Here is a 15,872-nt window from a genome sequence, read left to right as displayed (position 1 = left end):
AAGAGGCACACCTTTTCCTTCTTGGCAAGAAAGAAGAGGACATCATCGAAGAGCTCCTTGCGCTCTCGCTCGGGCACAGCCTTCCACACGTCCAGGTCACCGAACAACTGGTCCGCCTTCCGGTAGCGCGTGTTTGAGCTCATCTTGTCGTTGTTTTGCAGGAACTGCTCAAGATCTTCCTTGGCTTGCTTCGCGCGCAATCGCTGTTCCTCCTGCGAGGACAGCGGCCATTAAGGAAGGACCTATATGTTGGAACTCTGACAAAGAACACGGACTCGCTAGGTTGAAAGATCAAGTAACGTACGTTAATGATATGAAAGGAGATTAGGGGGAAAAGCAGAAAATAAAACTTTTCCCTTATTTTTGCATAAAATATAACTCAGTTCTGCACATATATGTAACTTACTATGCAGATTTCAAAATAGCATTTTATTTTAAGCTAGCTATTACAGTTACCAAGTGATTACAATTGCTACCCTTGTAAAGTCATCCCTGAGACATTTAAGAATCAAGGAGGAAATTTTTTATGTCATCTCTCCTCTTCACGGCGATACACAGTGATAAAAAGATGGCAGTGCTCCGTTGTCTGAAAGCCGCTGAATCCGGTACATGCCAGGGCCATCAGAAGTGTGATTCCCTCTCAATAGTATTTGACAACCACACAAAGAAAACATTTTTTTCAAGATTTCTACTGTGCATTCTGCTGCAATTTTTTGCTACGAGACGAATGAGCACCCGAGGATCACGAAAGAAATGAATCAAAGAATCCAAAATTATAACTAAATTGGCAGTTTTATTAACCGCATCTCCCTTAAGTGAAATCTCCTGTCGGTTATAGCTGTTATTGGTGGCCCACACCATCTATGTCCTCAGCAACTACCGTCCCTCCCTCCCAAGAGCGAGTTAAGGAATTGCAGACTGCGGTATGAAAATGTACATAAAATTTTTTATTTCCCTTTAAACATACCAAATGATGTGAGAGGGGGATATATGAGAATAATGATAACACAATGCGAAACTGTAAAGCAGGCAAGCAGACAAGGATGCATCCGTGGTAAATGACTCCTTCCTGAATTGTTATACTCTTGATCTTTTCTAGCCATGCCTGCTTCATTTTCACCCAGCGCATTTCATCACAGTGCATGCACAATGTGCTGCTAAAAAACTGAAAAATATTTCTACAATTTATCTTTGTTCCTGTGGCCCAACATATTTCACTGCCATGAAGTACTTGCCCTAGGTGCCATGCACAGCTAATATATCACAGTGCTTGCAACAGACCACAGTTACTGCACACAATGGACTATTTGGCCTATGTGGCACTGCCACACTTTTTTTGTTCCAAAAATATCATGGTCTGTCGTCACTTCCCTAGCCCATACCATGTGGCATTTCTCAAGCTAATTCAGTATCTTTTTAAAAGATTACAGCAATAGATGAAGCAGTTGATGAAGCACAGCGGTGAGATGCAGCATCAACAAGCGTTGATGAAGCAGCAAAATATACAACTGAATGCCACAGGAACCAAGTTGACTGGAGCACAAAATAGTTTTCACATCGAAGAGCTTCATTCATTAAACATAAAAATGACGCTGAGGTTCATGAAGAGGAAAGAGAATGTGCCTTTTCAAGATACTACTTTGATGCCGCACTGTCTACACCTAACACAACAGTATGATGGCCTTGAAATTTATAGGCATAAAAATGCATGAAAAAAAAAGTGAAACCCCAAATGTTTGATGTGCATGTATAGAAATTTGCAAAAGTGGGAAATAAAAAACGAAATGAGACAGGCCCAACCTTCTCCTCTTTGCTTCTTTGCGTCTTGTACAAGTTGAAGGCCTGCTTCTTCTCATTAAGCTTGCGCAGTGTCCCGTAACGAGGATCATTGGCAATAAGCTTCAGAGCTTGCTCCCAGCTCGCATTGCTTGGCACATCCTGCACAAAACGTGGGCACGACACAACGAAGTGAACCAGAAGATAAGAGGAACCTAACATGCCATCCACAACGTGCTATCTTGCACTGCCCCAGCACGACGGAAGGTAAGCGCTTAGGTGCAGAAGCATGGCCCTTCATATTTTTCATCAGACCATCGCCGCTGTCATAGAGGTCATCATCACAGCAATAGCAGCAGTGGCCACAGCTTCCAAAACATAAGGATGTGAAAAGGAAAGACAGGGGTAAGGTGGCAGCTGTCACACTGCAGCGGCAATTGACCGACAAAAATAGCATAGATGGCACGAAACAACGCCCACAACTGGCAGGAAAGATTAAAATAGAAATGAGCAACCTTAACAAAAATGCCGCTAACCATCACAGACAAAAAGAACAGGTGACAAAACGCAGAGCTAAGTAGTAGTGGTAGTAGTGGTTTTTATTTTGCATTGAATATGGAGAGCTGACAAGCGTGCACTTGATACAGTGTGTGTGTACCCACCTTTTCTTTGAGAAGATCCTTAAATGCCTCAATGGCCTCCTTTTTGTCCTTGAACTCAATGGGCCGGTCCTTGCTCTCCTCCTCATCGCTCGACCTGCACACACCCACAGCCCTGCACTCCAACAGTCTCGGGGGCAACGAGGCCTCAGGGCATGCAGGCCCCACTTACTTCTCCTCCTCTTCAGCTGGCTGCTGCTGCTGCGGCTGCTGTGGTTGTTGTGGTTGCTGCGGCTGTTGCTGCTGCTGTGGTGCTTGCGGTGCTTGTGGCTGTGCCTGTGGTGGCTGCTGTGCCTGCCCAGGAGTGCTGCCTGCAGCCTCCGCCGGCGCCGAGCTTGGAAGCTGGATGTTCGCCACACTGTCGTCCTCCCTGCGTTGTGCCACACGCTGCAGTTCTGACACCAATCTGGACAGAGCATCCTTCCCTCCCTCAACTACAGGCCCCTAACTTTCTGCAGCGAAAAATTTTAAATCCCATGAACTGAGATTGAAGAATCCATGAAATTCCGCGCAAGACATCAAATAATGCTTCAGGATGCACTTTGCGTTATATCTGACCCTTTTTCTTTGCTTTTTAAGAGAGTTTCAAGGTAGCTAAAGTGAACTTCGCCACTAGGCTTGAAAGCCTCTGGGAGAAGCCAGCTTTTAGTGACCTTGAGGCAAAGCACACGGTGTGCAGTCAAAAAGGCGAAGGTGGCTATAGATATAGAAAGAAGGCAGTGCGGGTTGTTGAGATACAGTAGCCACAGAAAGAGTTGACTGAGACAGGGCAGCTCAAAACACCAAGTAGCGGTGTGGTGACAGCGGATGCTGCTGCGTGGCAGGCTGCATGCATAAAAGTGTCGGAGGCTCTGCATTGCTCAGTTGTCGTGCACTCATCTGAAACGGTGCACCTTAAGTAATGTCAACGTGTGCGTTGCTTCCGTATTTTAGCATGAAACCTGCATTTTTTCGGGGCGGGCTCTTGGCCATGGTTGGCCTGAACCATTCAAGATTGCATTATAATCATAATAATATTTTTTTTTAATTCTCCCGAGCTCTCAGCTACCCCTTCACGTTATATTTATGCATATAAGGTAAAATAGCCATCTTTGCATCAAGCTGTTATTGCTACTGACATCCATAACAGCAACAGCATCATAAAAGAGAATGTGACTGCTAACACAGAAATCCTCGAAAAGTGCACGAAACTAGGGGCATTAACCATGCCCGATTAACTGTGCACAGAACTTAATGGGCCTCTGAACCCTTATTACTACTACCTCTTTCCTGTGCTAAATACAGTCCTCATGATTCATGTAGCATGCCATTCAGAGTGTCATTAAAACAAGATGTAGAACTGGATCTGCGAGCAACTCTTGGAGGGGGCTCATTTGAGTACATTGCATTTTTCAAACTTTGTTCGCAGGAAAAAAGTTAGGTTTCGTTTAGGTTTACAGGGTTTAAAAGGGGAGAAAGTGGTCTTTGAGACAAAAAAATCGATTTTCAAAAAATGGCATTTGTGGAATCTACAGCTAATATTTTCAAACTGTACCAATTTTTTCCTTCAAGAAATCAGCATTTTGACCATATGGGGGGACACTACCCTAAAGAGTGAACTTTGAACCGCTTGCTCGATTTCATTGAAACTTGCGAATATCACTGCTGGGACCAACTGCCAATTTTTATTATTCGGCTGGGGGCTTGGCTTGAACACTGTCGTGCTTAAAATAAAATTGGAGGATTTTCAAACATGTGAGTCTATTTTTCTCATCTCCTGTTTCTTCACTAAACTTTCAGCTTAGAAAAACTATCATTCCAATATTACTTGATAATATTGGTATTGTAGCAAGTTTTCTAGAGCAAAATTTTATGAGGAACACAACTGTGTGCTCAGTTTGTCTATTTTTTCCTTTCTTCACACTAAAAAATGCCTTTAAAAAAACTGATGCAAAATGAAAACCCAGAGTCATTCTTTACATGGTATCATTCTTTCAAAATATACGAGAACTAAGCAAAATAATTCCACAGTTGTGTGCTCTGGACATTCCCAATGCCACATAACACAAAAAATTAGAAAAATTACACTTATTTTTCAAACAATAATTTTCCTAAGCAAGCATAGTCATCCTTGGCACAAAGGTTGCATAACGTGCTTCATACTCATTCTATAACAATTAAATTTGGCAGAGATGGTCCCAGCAGCAATATAAACTAGCCCCACAAGTTTCAATGAAATCGAGCAAGTGGTTCAAAAGTTCACTAATCTAATTGGCCCCACAGTGTACTCTGTTAAACTTCAAAAGTTCACTGTTTAGGGTAGTCTCCCCCCATATAATATTAAATCCAGATCATCGTGTGGGCTGAATTTATGCAGGAGCAGGTAATTTAATGGCATAAAAATTTTGGACCTCTGGCTGTCTTGGTATATCGATATCTCAACATCTAAGACAGATAGAGATGTCACATTGTTTGCTAATGGAAGCTGAAGGCACAGTGTCTGCAATAGTCGAACCAGATTTATTCAATCACCCTTCAAAAATGTATAATTTTTCAATGTTGATCGATGCTTTACATTCACACCTTGAATATTGATATTCCAAGTGCTGTAATATTACTAATGAGGGTAAAATAGAAAAACGGTTTTGATTATTGCGCTCTCTACTCATCATACTGTAACGGCAATACTATGCAGCCATGAATTAAAAATGATTTTTTATTGAGCAGTGTTTTTTGCACCGAGGTACTAGTGAATGACTAATTAAAATTAATTATCTTGGTAACCAATCAATTTATGAAAAAGCTAATTTGACTGTTGAAATCAGTATAAAAAATTGAGCAAGGTGGTACAGTTTCATTAGGATTGGACTAAAAATAAGGAAAATAGGTCTAAGACCAGTGCCCCCCTTAGCTTCCCAAAGCGGCTTATGAGGGACACCATGGTGGAGGGCTCTGGATATTTAGTAATATTATAAATCGAACAACAGCACAAAATAAATAAATTAAAAAATCCCTCGTTTCCCTTGGTTTCTGTGGCTGTTGGCTTCTCTCCTATTCGAACACCTGGAGTTTTTTAAAGTGCATTGACACAGTACACGGGCCTCTAGAATTTCGCCCTCATCGAAATGCAACCACTGCGGCCGGTATTAAATCCATGTCTTATGGGTCAGCAGCCAAGTACCATAACCACTGAGCAACCACACAGGCTACGCAGATAAAAGAGAGACCAGTATCACTCAGGGGAGGGGGATGGTCTTCACCAACAGTGACGTCAATTTTAAGATGCACAGAGTGTCGAATAACTAAGCCAAAATATAGACTACAATTTTATGATGTGTGTACAGGCCATAAGAGCACGAATTTAAGCAAACGACTAACAAATAGAATTTACTAGCAAAAAAGCCCACTCACTTGGTAGTCTCTCCCTGGGAAGCAATTGTGGCTGCAAAGAAAAATGAAACCAAATATCAAAATTTGTGCAGCAGTTTAACAGACTGCTGACCCCAGCCTTTTTGAGCATTTCAAAAGAGACAGTACAAAAGGAATAGTGTTCTGTGGGATGCATACCACAGGTAGTGACATGTTTGCAAACAGTGGGAAGCAAACAAAAATTCTGCATGAAATGCTTGCATTTAATAAGCAACCAGAAATTTCCTTCGCATACCTAAATCAGTAGAGGCACACCATAATACTAAGCCTATGAGGGGGTGCAAGTAGCAATACAGGGACGTAACAGTAATGCCTCTGTCATACAGAGGTGTTTTCAACAGCCATCGAATTGCACAACAGTCGGGCAGGGTCATCCAGCAGTGCTAAACAATGTTTAGCTCTCAATAAAAATTGAGCTCAAGATTATAGAAGCAACTAGAACATGTCAAATGAAAAGATACGAGTCAACAATCCTACTGTATTAGTGACCTGGGGTGACATTTCCCACTTAATTTTAAGAAGCTTTAGAAGAGCTTTACAAAAACTTCACAAAAAAAAAGTAGAAGAAAACACGGTTCGAATGAGGTAGCCCCCTCACTTTAAGATTGCAGCAGCTGCTTTTTTCACCGCAACCACACTTAGCTGCTAGTGAGCTTGACGCACAATCATGCAGTTGCTGCAATCAGCAGTAGTTCATGCAACAAGTAAAGACTAAGTGAAGGCATTCAAGATACAACACGTTGTTGGCAGTGGCACTCTTCTCACTCAAAACAAAATAACCTTATCATTTCCTTTTATATATTTTGACAAGAAAGAGTAAAGACACTTTATATTAGCTTCTCCACGGCATTACAAGTGTACACATGCCTCAATATACAAGCATGCGGCACAGAGACAAATCATAATGGAGGCTGAGGCATCAGAGAGATATTAAATACCGTATTTACTCATGTAATGAATGCTCCCCCATCGTGAGTGCACCCCATACACTGCCTACCAAGAACTGCAATTTTTTTCCTCCTCCCATAATGATTGCACCCCTTTTTTAAATGCCAAGACAACTAAGCAATAATATACAGCCCTATCTATCAAATGTCAAGCCTATTCCTCACCCTACGGAAAAAATTGCCCATAAGAATGTTCTGCAAGAAATAGCAGAACCAATAAAAACCCAGTCACAAAAATTTTTATGTTCGATTTGCCATTTAAGGACTGTAGCAACTTGATTTGGTTGGGCTTTGCATCGAATGCTGTGAGGTGTGCTAGTGTGAACTCTACTTAAGCTCTCCTTAGACAGCATTATGAGCCACTATGCGAGTTACATGTGCGGGGTTAAGGAAAAAAATTGTTGACACATTCTCAAGCATGAAAACCATGCTGTAGAGTTTGTTTTGCTTTATTTAGAAGGCAAGTCATACTAGGTGAAGCATTCATTCCACCAGCTTGCGTTCTGCACCATCTTTATCACTTTAAATTTTTCCTGAATATTTAGCGCCCTAAAGTAAATGCATCCCCCAAATTTTTAAAGATTCTAAGGAGGAAAAAGTGCGCTCACTGTGAGAGTAAATATGGTAATTGCGTTGTAATGTCTGTGACTGCGCTATACTTTTTTTTTTTTCGCCATCATGGCATGCAAAACTGTCCTCCTTCAGCACTTACAGCTAAGAACACTGCTGCACTATGTATAATAGCAATTGATACTACTGCACGTGCAAAACGATCAATGCTTCTGTGTACCCACAAACATTACTGCTGTCTACGCATTGCCCACTACCATCCACTGCCGGTGCACACACGTCATCAAATTGTTCATTACTTGAATTCTCGCCACAGTAGAGAGCGAAGTTAATTTCATTACCTTTAAGCTCTTCAAGCTCTTTGGGAATGGTCCAACGAGACTCTTTGGTGAGGACGTTGTGGAAGTAGGTCCGTCCCGTGTCTGACTTGTACTCCTTCCAAGGGCACTGGGACAGCAGCAACTAGCCACACAAGTAGACAAAGCACAGATGATCACATATCCCACAGCTCCTTCACAAAACTAAAACTAATCCCAGTAAATGACAGATTTTTAAATGCCAGAGACACGAAAATGCACACAAAACACAAGTGCCTTTGCATACAATGCCATTGAAATGTGGTTGTCCTGGCTGGGACAGATCCTGCTACATCGTGTTCAGCAGTAGAATGCGACATTCAGTGAGCCACTGTGGCAGGCAGAAGTAAAATCAGTGGTGTTCAATGCCTCAATGTAATGTCAGTGTAGTATCACCATCCTCTAAAGCTGGCTTCAGAATGGCTTGGGCCAAGGCCATAGTTGCCAATATATGCGCATTCAATGTTGCAGGGAGTGGAGGGGCAGCTGCGTGTTGACGGAGCAGCTGCGCAAGGCCTCCGCCACTGGCGCTACGTCAAAGGTTGAGGCTTCACACTCAGTTCAGGTTTTTCAGCTTTACTAGTGAAGTGGAGCTTTTCATACTAAAACAGTTTGGCCGCATTTTTTCGGTTTCTAAGCCCAGTGGTTATCGGCCACGAATTCGCCAGCCATCCGAACCCAACTGTGGGCCACTTTTGGATGCCAACTGGAGCATCACTGAACATTTTTTTCACAGCAGGGAAGGGGTGGCGGGGGCGTGTAGGGCATTTTGGAATTTGAACTCGAAATAATTCGGGCATTTCTTTTGGTCTCTTGAAGTCCAAATTAACGAGGTTTAACTACTCTTATTTTATTTTTAGTTGCCAGACATATGTCAATTAATGGATTTCATTTTGTTCCTCATTTTGCACAAAACAGGTTGCACACTTGTTATCCTGTCTACTCAAGCGGTATACATTTCTATGCACATTGTGTTTGCCTTTGCATGGAGCTGAGTCTTAGATGTGGAAATCACAAAAACCTTGGATGCACTAATTAGCCAAAAAATAATTAATATCTTGAAATCCAGGAGGTATAAAAAAAATCAAGAGCATATTTTCTTTAGGATGCCAAAATACACTAGACAGGTAGATTTCATCAGCGAAACTTAAAAATTAACAAAGTTTGGTTGAAGACCAGGGTCTCTTCTTAATTTTGGTTGCAAAGACCATCACCTATTTTCAAGAAAGTAAGGACAGCAACATTTGCCTATCATCTTTTCCTGAAAATTTTTTTCATACTGAACAGATATTCGATATTCAAAGGCGTTTTTCTCCATATTCGTATTTCAAAATTTCGTTAATAACACACCCGATTTACAGACACAAAACCATGAAGTGCGCCAACACACGTATTTCTGTACTTTAAAAAAAAACACTTAAAACACTTATACTTAAAAAAATCACACACACACACACACAAATGAACCACACTAAATGGCACTGAAATAAGACAAACTTACCTGATGCTCTGACATGTGAGAGCATTACCCATCTTCCCTCTAGCTGTGGGCATGCAAAGGAGGTAATCAAGTGAAGCCATGAACATTTCTTCAATTGACATATATCACGTAAGATAGTATTTACTGCGGCTTCACTCATTTCAGCCACTGACAAACACGTACTCGTACAGTGAATGTGCGAATGCTTGCACGTGCTCACCAGTGCCAAAGACAATGTTGCACGCCAGGTCAAGAACCCAGAAGACCTGGCAAAGTGAGCAAGTGACTAGGCAAAGTAAAAGAGGTGATCCTAACATGGATGCAGGAGCTCAGTTCTGCTGTCAATGAGCAAAGGTTACCTCAGTGTGCGTCTTTAGTTCATCAGGTTTCTCCCAGCTGGACTGTTTGGTGGTGTGGTTGTAGAAATAAGTGCGGCCATCCGGAGCCTTGTGCTCTGTCCAGCTGCTGCTCTTCTGTGCACGCAGGAGACCAGAATCATTATTGTTTTTTTTTTTGTGGGTACTGTCCTCAGTCGTCACCATGCACACACATAGGATAGGCACTAATGTCTGGACAAGCAAGCTCCTTCTAGCTGCACTTACTGAGGCCTGTGGAGAGGCAGGTGGAGGTGCTGCAGCGTTTTCAGCGGGTGCAGTGGCCGGGGCGGCTGGCGGCGTAGAAGTCGCCTCCGGCTTTGGGGAAGCTGCAGCTGGTTGGGACGGCGACGATACAGGCAGGGTCGCCGGTACTGCAAGGGAGAGCCACACACTAGCAATCAATAGTAGCAAACGTAATGCGCATCAGTGAGTGTGCTCGTGTTAAAAATGCTGTTCCGGTTGTCAGAGGAGCTCAAGCACTTAGTTAGCTCAATAGGCATGCAGCACACAATTATCAATTGACAAGTCAATAAATTCTGCTAGCCAAAGTTAAACCTGGGCAATGAAGCATGGTGCAGTAGTAGAGGACTACAGTGGGCACCTTGGTGTGCACCAAAATTTAGATACAGAGCATTTTTGAGTAAAACGCGTAAAAACACAGCTGCCATGAATGAGAGATGAAAGTGGAAGCTTGTGCTCAGTGGCAGAATGCCACAGCCACCGAGGTACAACACCCAGTGAAGACCAGATGTACAGTCTGCATAAACTACACTTTGAACAAATAGAGGTGAACAAAAATACGTCTTCATGACACATACTTAAACATAGTGATTGAGCCTGAACCATTCCAATTTTACTCATTGGTAGACATACTATTAATGAAAAGAAGGAAATTCTTGCTTATTTCTGCCATCTGTTTTCGTTTATGCCAACAGTACATGGTGCTGTGCCTACCTTTCTGACCTCTCCATTTCCATAAACAAGCTGTCTGTGCTTCGATTGTGTGTGCTTCGATCAGAAGGCTTTGTTCACCTTTACTGTCTTTGTCACTTTCTGTACACTGCTAAAGTTTCATGGATGCAGAACAACTCAGACAGGTTTTAAAGATTTCTCAACATTACCTGGGGGATAACAGTTACCGTTACTTATGCAAATTCCTTAAAGGGCGCTTCATCCACCAAGGCAGCAGCACGAAGTGTAAGCTTTGTGCTCGGCCTGACCCGTGTCTAGCCAAAAACTTAGATCAGTGCCCAGATTCAGATGCATTGAATTCAATTCAAGTGATTATATATTTCAAACAACACAGATTAAAATCCAGAAATAGTACCCCTGCAATCACATGGCCTCCATATTGTCCATGCAGGTTTCAGAATTTGATGAAAAGATGAAGCTTCACTGCTCGTGTATGCAAGATAAATACAATAGGACCTCGCTATGTTCCCAGGTGCTGCATTTTCCCGGCTGCTATGTTTTTGTGAGCCAGTACTGTCCAAGCTCCCATAGAAACTGATGCAATACGGACCCGGCTGTTACAATGAAATTTGCAACGTTCCCATGTGATACGTCGCAAATGTCACTTCACAAAAGTGCTTTACCCCATGCCGGCATTCTGACAGCCTATGTTTAGCGCACACATAATGGTGACAGCAGGCCGACTAAAGCGGGACTTTACTGACGGCTGCCTGAGTTGCACCCTGGGCATTTAAGGGTGGCGTTGGTCTTGCTGCAGCTGTTGGCACAGTTCCATAGTAGCTTCGGCGAGAGCACGAACAACCGAAGACGCGGAACTGAAACTACGCTGCATGTGCAGCGCAGCACGAGTTACAGTTAGGTTGGCTCCAAGGTATGTTTTTCCAACATCCCCATTTGCCTTGTCACCTGCAGCTTAAAAAAGGAGTTTCTTGATCCCAACAGAAAATTATTGTGTAGGATTAAAGCTGCTGCCATAAAAACCGTGCAGAATCATGCACACATGTCCAAATTTCGCCTCCTCCGCGCGTCCTCACTGTTTGTTACTTCCTCGCATCCACAGACAGCTTCTTGGGCAGATGGAGAGCTACTGCAAGGTATTTGAGACATTCTGTGCAAGAGAACTCCAGAACTCCAGATGAGCATCCTAAGCATGATAAGAACAAAAAAAAAAAACAGGCAGACAACAACTACTACATTTCCGGGACAGAATGTTTTTTGACGCACACCCACGAATAAAGTAACCACGGTGTTTCTACTGGACTTTGAAAGATTAAGTTTCTCACTTCACCAACATACTTTGCGAACGCTTTGTGTTGGGTGTGTTGTAATGTAAAAAAAGCAGTCTCGACTGTCATGAAGTACAGTTTTGAGGGCTCAGAATCGATAAAAAGCCGTATTTCTACAGCCAAATCTACACTTATGGCCAAATATTTGCCAAGTCAAATATGATTAACTTCACTGGCATTCCAGTACAGGAGAATGACTGCTGTACCAGCTATTTCTCAGAGTAATTTTGTGAATCAATGTGGGCTTTCCCAGCCATTTTTGTCAAAATGAGAGCCCACCTGTGGGAGCAGGGGCAGCAGCCGCAGCTGGCGGTGGTGGCACTTGAGGAGGCAGCGCCGGGTACAGTGGGTAGGCTGGCGGGTAGTGCGGAGGCAGAGGCATGCCCGGTGGAAGCAGCATGGGGCCTCCGCTATCCATGGGGGGTCGGGGTAGAAAGCCTGGTGGCATCGGGGGCGGTGTGAGCTGCAGGCACAAGAACAACAAAAGTAATGTATCAGACATAAGTAAAGCAGCACGAATGAAGAGTGCCTGAAAGAAGAAAGCTGCGGTTTTTCCACTGAGCACGCATGTCCCCAGAAGGCTGGCGACGAGCTCAGTAAAACGAGAAACAGGCCCATATATTTAGCAGGCAGTTGTCTGAATTATGCACTCTGGCAAAATGCATTCTGCTGTTGCTTACGAAACAGGGACACCACTGTATCCATCACATGCACTCTATAAATACTGTTCTCTATAAATAAAAATAAATATAAATATGCACTCTAGCAATATTGTTAGTTTTTTTGTCAATGTTATATGTACTCATTCAGCTGTGTTTCCCAGTGCTTTGCATTTTTAGTTCATCATATCTGTCATGTTTCATAACCTAAAGTTTGTCATTGTTATTCGCATCACGCTTTTGTCCTTTTTTATAGTTTTCTGTTCATGAGCAGCTGCGTTTCTGCTGGTGTATTTCTGTTATTGATGTATCAGATGCGTTCCACTGTACGCCTTGTAAGGGGCATGGACTTCGTCAAGCCCATTTAGGGCTTTTTGTCCGTGCCCCTAAGCATCGTAGGATGTTTAAATAAACTGATTTGATTTGATTTGAAATGGGATGATGAATTTTTCAAATGAAGATTTTAACCAAGTCGGCACCCATTGTGTTTTCCTTGTGTACCCATTTGTTCTTTGCTCCTTGTTTCCCCAATATTTCAAACCCCACAACTCATTCAGACTCCAAACAGTAGATGTGGACTTGGTAAAGGCAGAGCTATTTCAATTAATGCAACAGACAGTAAAGTGAAATTTCCTCCACCTGCTAAACTACACAAATTCCATAATAAACGGGTAGTTGACGCTGTTCTCGAAGGGCTGTTCAGCAGACAAATGGGTGAGGAAAACATGATAAAGGATTCACCAAATTTCAGCCCAAAAGTGCTTTAGAGAAGCATATGGCCAGAGCACTAAACAAGCAAAACATGTAATGTGTCTGGTACAATAAATAAATGTATAAATACATGTGGACACACATGTCACATATATATATGGTGGCGCACACAGACATGTATACATCATATGTTTTATGATCTAAATTGTAAAAGCAAAATATACACAAATTTTTTTGCTTTTCAAAAGCATCTGGCACTGTAATTTGTACTAAACGTGTACAAAGTAAGTAGCATATTAAATAATCAAAATCCAGTTAACTGGACCATAATTTTCTTTTTAGACCACACGCAGTATGTCTGATTCAACCCTAGTGACTTCCCAATAGTCATGCCTCGTTAATATGACCCTCTTTAATATGGACGACTGAAATTGCCAACAACTTTTCTGCAGACCAAACTTTTTCAATGCATTTATGCCTCATTAATATGGAAACTCGCTGTCCGGTCAATGGACTGGGGGAAAATACACAGAGCTCATTAGACTGCACGTTTTTCTCGCATTATGGACAGTGATGAGAAAAAAATCTCTACTGCCCCAACCAGGTGTCTAATTTTCTGCATTTCGAATGCAGGTCACCTGAGGAATGCAGTGGAAGTCAAATGAGTGACTGATGGCCCTTTTCTTTCTAAGTTTCATGTTTTACAGTGCAAAGTTGACAAGGCAATGCCCCTTACCATTCGCCATATTGCACGAATGACTGTAGAGAAAACTTTGCAGTCTGTGCAACATAGAAAGCCTTACTCAGCAGCTCTCAGCAGACTAAGTCGTGGGGTCACGGGAGTTCAGACATCTAGATACGAGACACATTCAAGCACATCATACAAAGTCACTAGATGCATGAATCTGTACTACATTATTTCAATCATAACGGCAACCAGGATAATGGTCTCGGAGCTCCCAACTTCACCGACTCCCACTATGCACAGAAGCAGACCCCAATCATATCAATTTTTTTCCTGGCTATTTTTTCTTCACATTCATTACTAAAGATGATGACTCACTTTATGGACAATTTTGCTCGGGAGCCAAGGTGTCCATATAAACAAGGCACGACTGTATAACATTTATTCCACTACTTATCAGGGCTTTGTTCGTGGGTCATAATTCTTTTTGCTTTGTGTGCATGACTTCATTACAAATATATGTTCTAAAATAGTTTTATACAGATGACTGTATCCTACATAGTGCCATCAATACACCAGCACGAAAACTACAATCTTAACAAGTCCTATTCCAAGTATATATATGTGACATGTGTGTCCACATGTACTTATACATTTATTTATTGTACCAGACACATTACATGTTTTGCTTGTTTAGTGCTGTGGCCATTGTGCGAATCGTGGCACATGAAGTTTTAATGCAATGATGTGCCCCTACACAAAGTCTATCTTCTGTCCTTTTACACTTTACTTAAACCAAATGGCAGGGTGTTGATACAAACTGAGAGATAGAAGGCTCGTAATTTGTAGTTGGGCCTTGGTTGTGGGCTTTATATACCTGCAACCAAGATCCATTTCGACATGTTTTGTACAGCTGCTGGAGGAGCCAGAAAAACAGCGCTTGTTGCAACTCTAATTATTACCTGCAACTCTCGCGATTACGACACGAGTAACGGTGTTACACCGCAAAAACACACCTCGCATGTCACCAGCGGAACGCGGGCATCTTAGGTTTCAGTTTGAGCAGAAGAAACAAGACTCTCACATGAATTTCTGCAGCGACTTCACCGTCCCAGATGTGTGCACGTCGCTGATTTTTCTACAGCAAATCCTCATTTCCTAAGAGGCACCTAGGGAAAGCCTGTCTGTTTAATACCGCGGCCATACGCATATCGTTGTTTACCGAAAGAAGCGCATGATGACTACTCGCAATTACCGGATCTAACGTTGTTACAAAAGCGAAGAGAGAGCTAAGAAAAGCCGCATCAATCTGCACAAAACCAACAGCGATGCACTACTGTTGTCGTGAGCACAAAACAACAGGGTGATGAGCCGCGACTAACCCCAAACGGAGGTGCCGGTGGCATCATTAGTGGCGGCATAGGAGGTATGCTGTTCACGTTCGGGCTGCCGTCCTGCGAACAAATGGGGAAAAAGATGCCACAACTTAGGTCACAAGCAGCGAACATCCAGAGAAAGTAATGAACGGATCACACACATGCAGACTACATGCACTTGAAATACGGCGTTAGAGAGCTAACATGCGAATTACTATATGCAATGTCGTACTGCGACCCAGCTAACCTATCATCAGAAGTCACATTTCATAGCATGAGGAACAAAAATCAGAATAAGGGAGCGCGCACGAGCAAACGCGCCGTTTACACATCGGCATGCTAGCGTTAAAAGCCGGCGTTGGTACGCGCGCGTTAGAGCGCGATACGGCATAACAGACACAGCTGGCTGCAACCAGGTAAAACAGGGACCAATTAACGGTCGAAATAATGATAAAATGCACGCACCATAATGACTTTCAGCGTCTGAACCACCGGTATTAGTACCGCTGAGCCCAAATTCGCATCAAGTACACTACTGCCGATATACAGCAGCCAACATCATAGCACAAAATGAATAAGTGAGCCTACGGAGCATGCCAGAGTGAACCGA

The 15,872-nt window shown here is 42.7% G+C and overlaps 1 protein-coding gene across 2 annotated transcripts in view; it reads right to left on the bottom strand.

Moving 5' to 3' along the window:
* Prp40 (pre-mRNA processing factor 40) overlaps nt 1–15,872 on the bottom strand; it is a 41,787-nt gene extending 25,915 nt beyond the window's left edge. For both annotated transcript variants that reach the window (XM_089542899.1, XM_089542900.1), the window contains exons 1-11: nt 15,728–15,872; nt 15,269–15,340; nt 12,111–12,294; nt 9,799–9,944; nt 9,556–9,669; nt 7,702–7,822; nt 5,826–5,856; nt 2,608–2,805; nt 2,439–2,532; nt 1,801–1,938; nt 12–212 (exon numbers count right to left, since the gene is read on the bottom strand). In XM_089542899.1, the coding sequence (XP_089399025.1) occupies nt 12–212; nt 1,801–1,938; nt 2,439–2,532; nt 2,608–2,805; nt 5,826–5,856; nt 7,702–7,822; nt 9,556–9,669; nt 9,799–9,944; nt 12,111–12,294; nt 15,269–15,340; nt 15,728–15,730 (1,302 nt within the window). In that variant the 5' untranslated portion in view covers nt 15,731–15,872. The remainder of the gene's footprint in view (nt 1–11; nt 213–1,800; nt 1,939–2,438; nt 2,533–2,607; nt 2,806–5,825; nt 5,857–7,701; nt 7,823–9,555; nt 9,670–9,798; nt 9,945–12,110; nt 12,295–15,268; nt 15,341–15,727) is intronic.

The sequence above is a fragment of the Amblyomma mixtum genome, chromosome 5 (genome assembly GCF_055824585.1).
Source record: "Amblyomma mixtum isolate Tamu chromosome 5, ASM5582458v1, whole genome shotgun sequence".
NCBI classification, from domain to species: domain Eukaryota; kingdom Metazoa; phylum Arthropoda; class Arachnida; order Ixodida; family Ixodidae; genus Amblyomma; species Amblyomma mixtum.
This window is presented reverse-complemented; position numbering and strand designations above follow the sequence as displayed.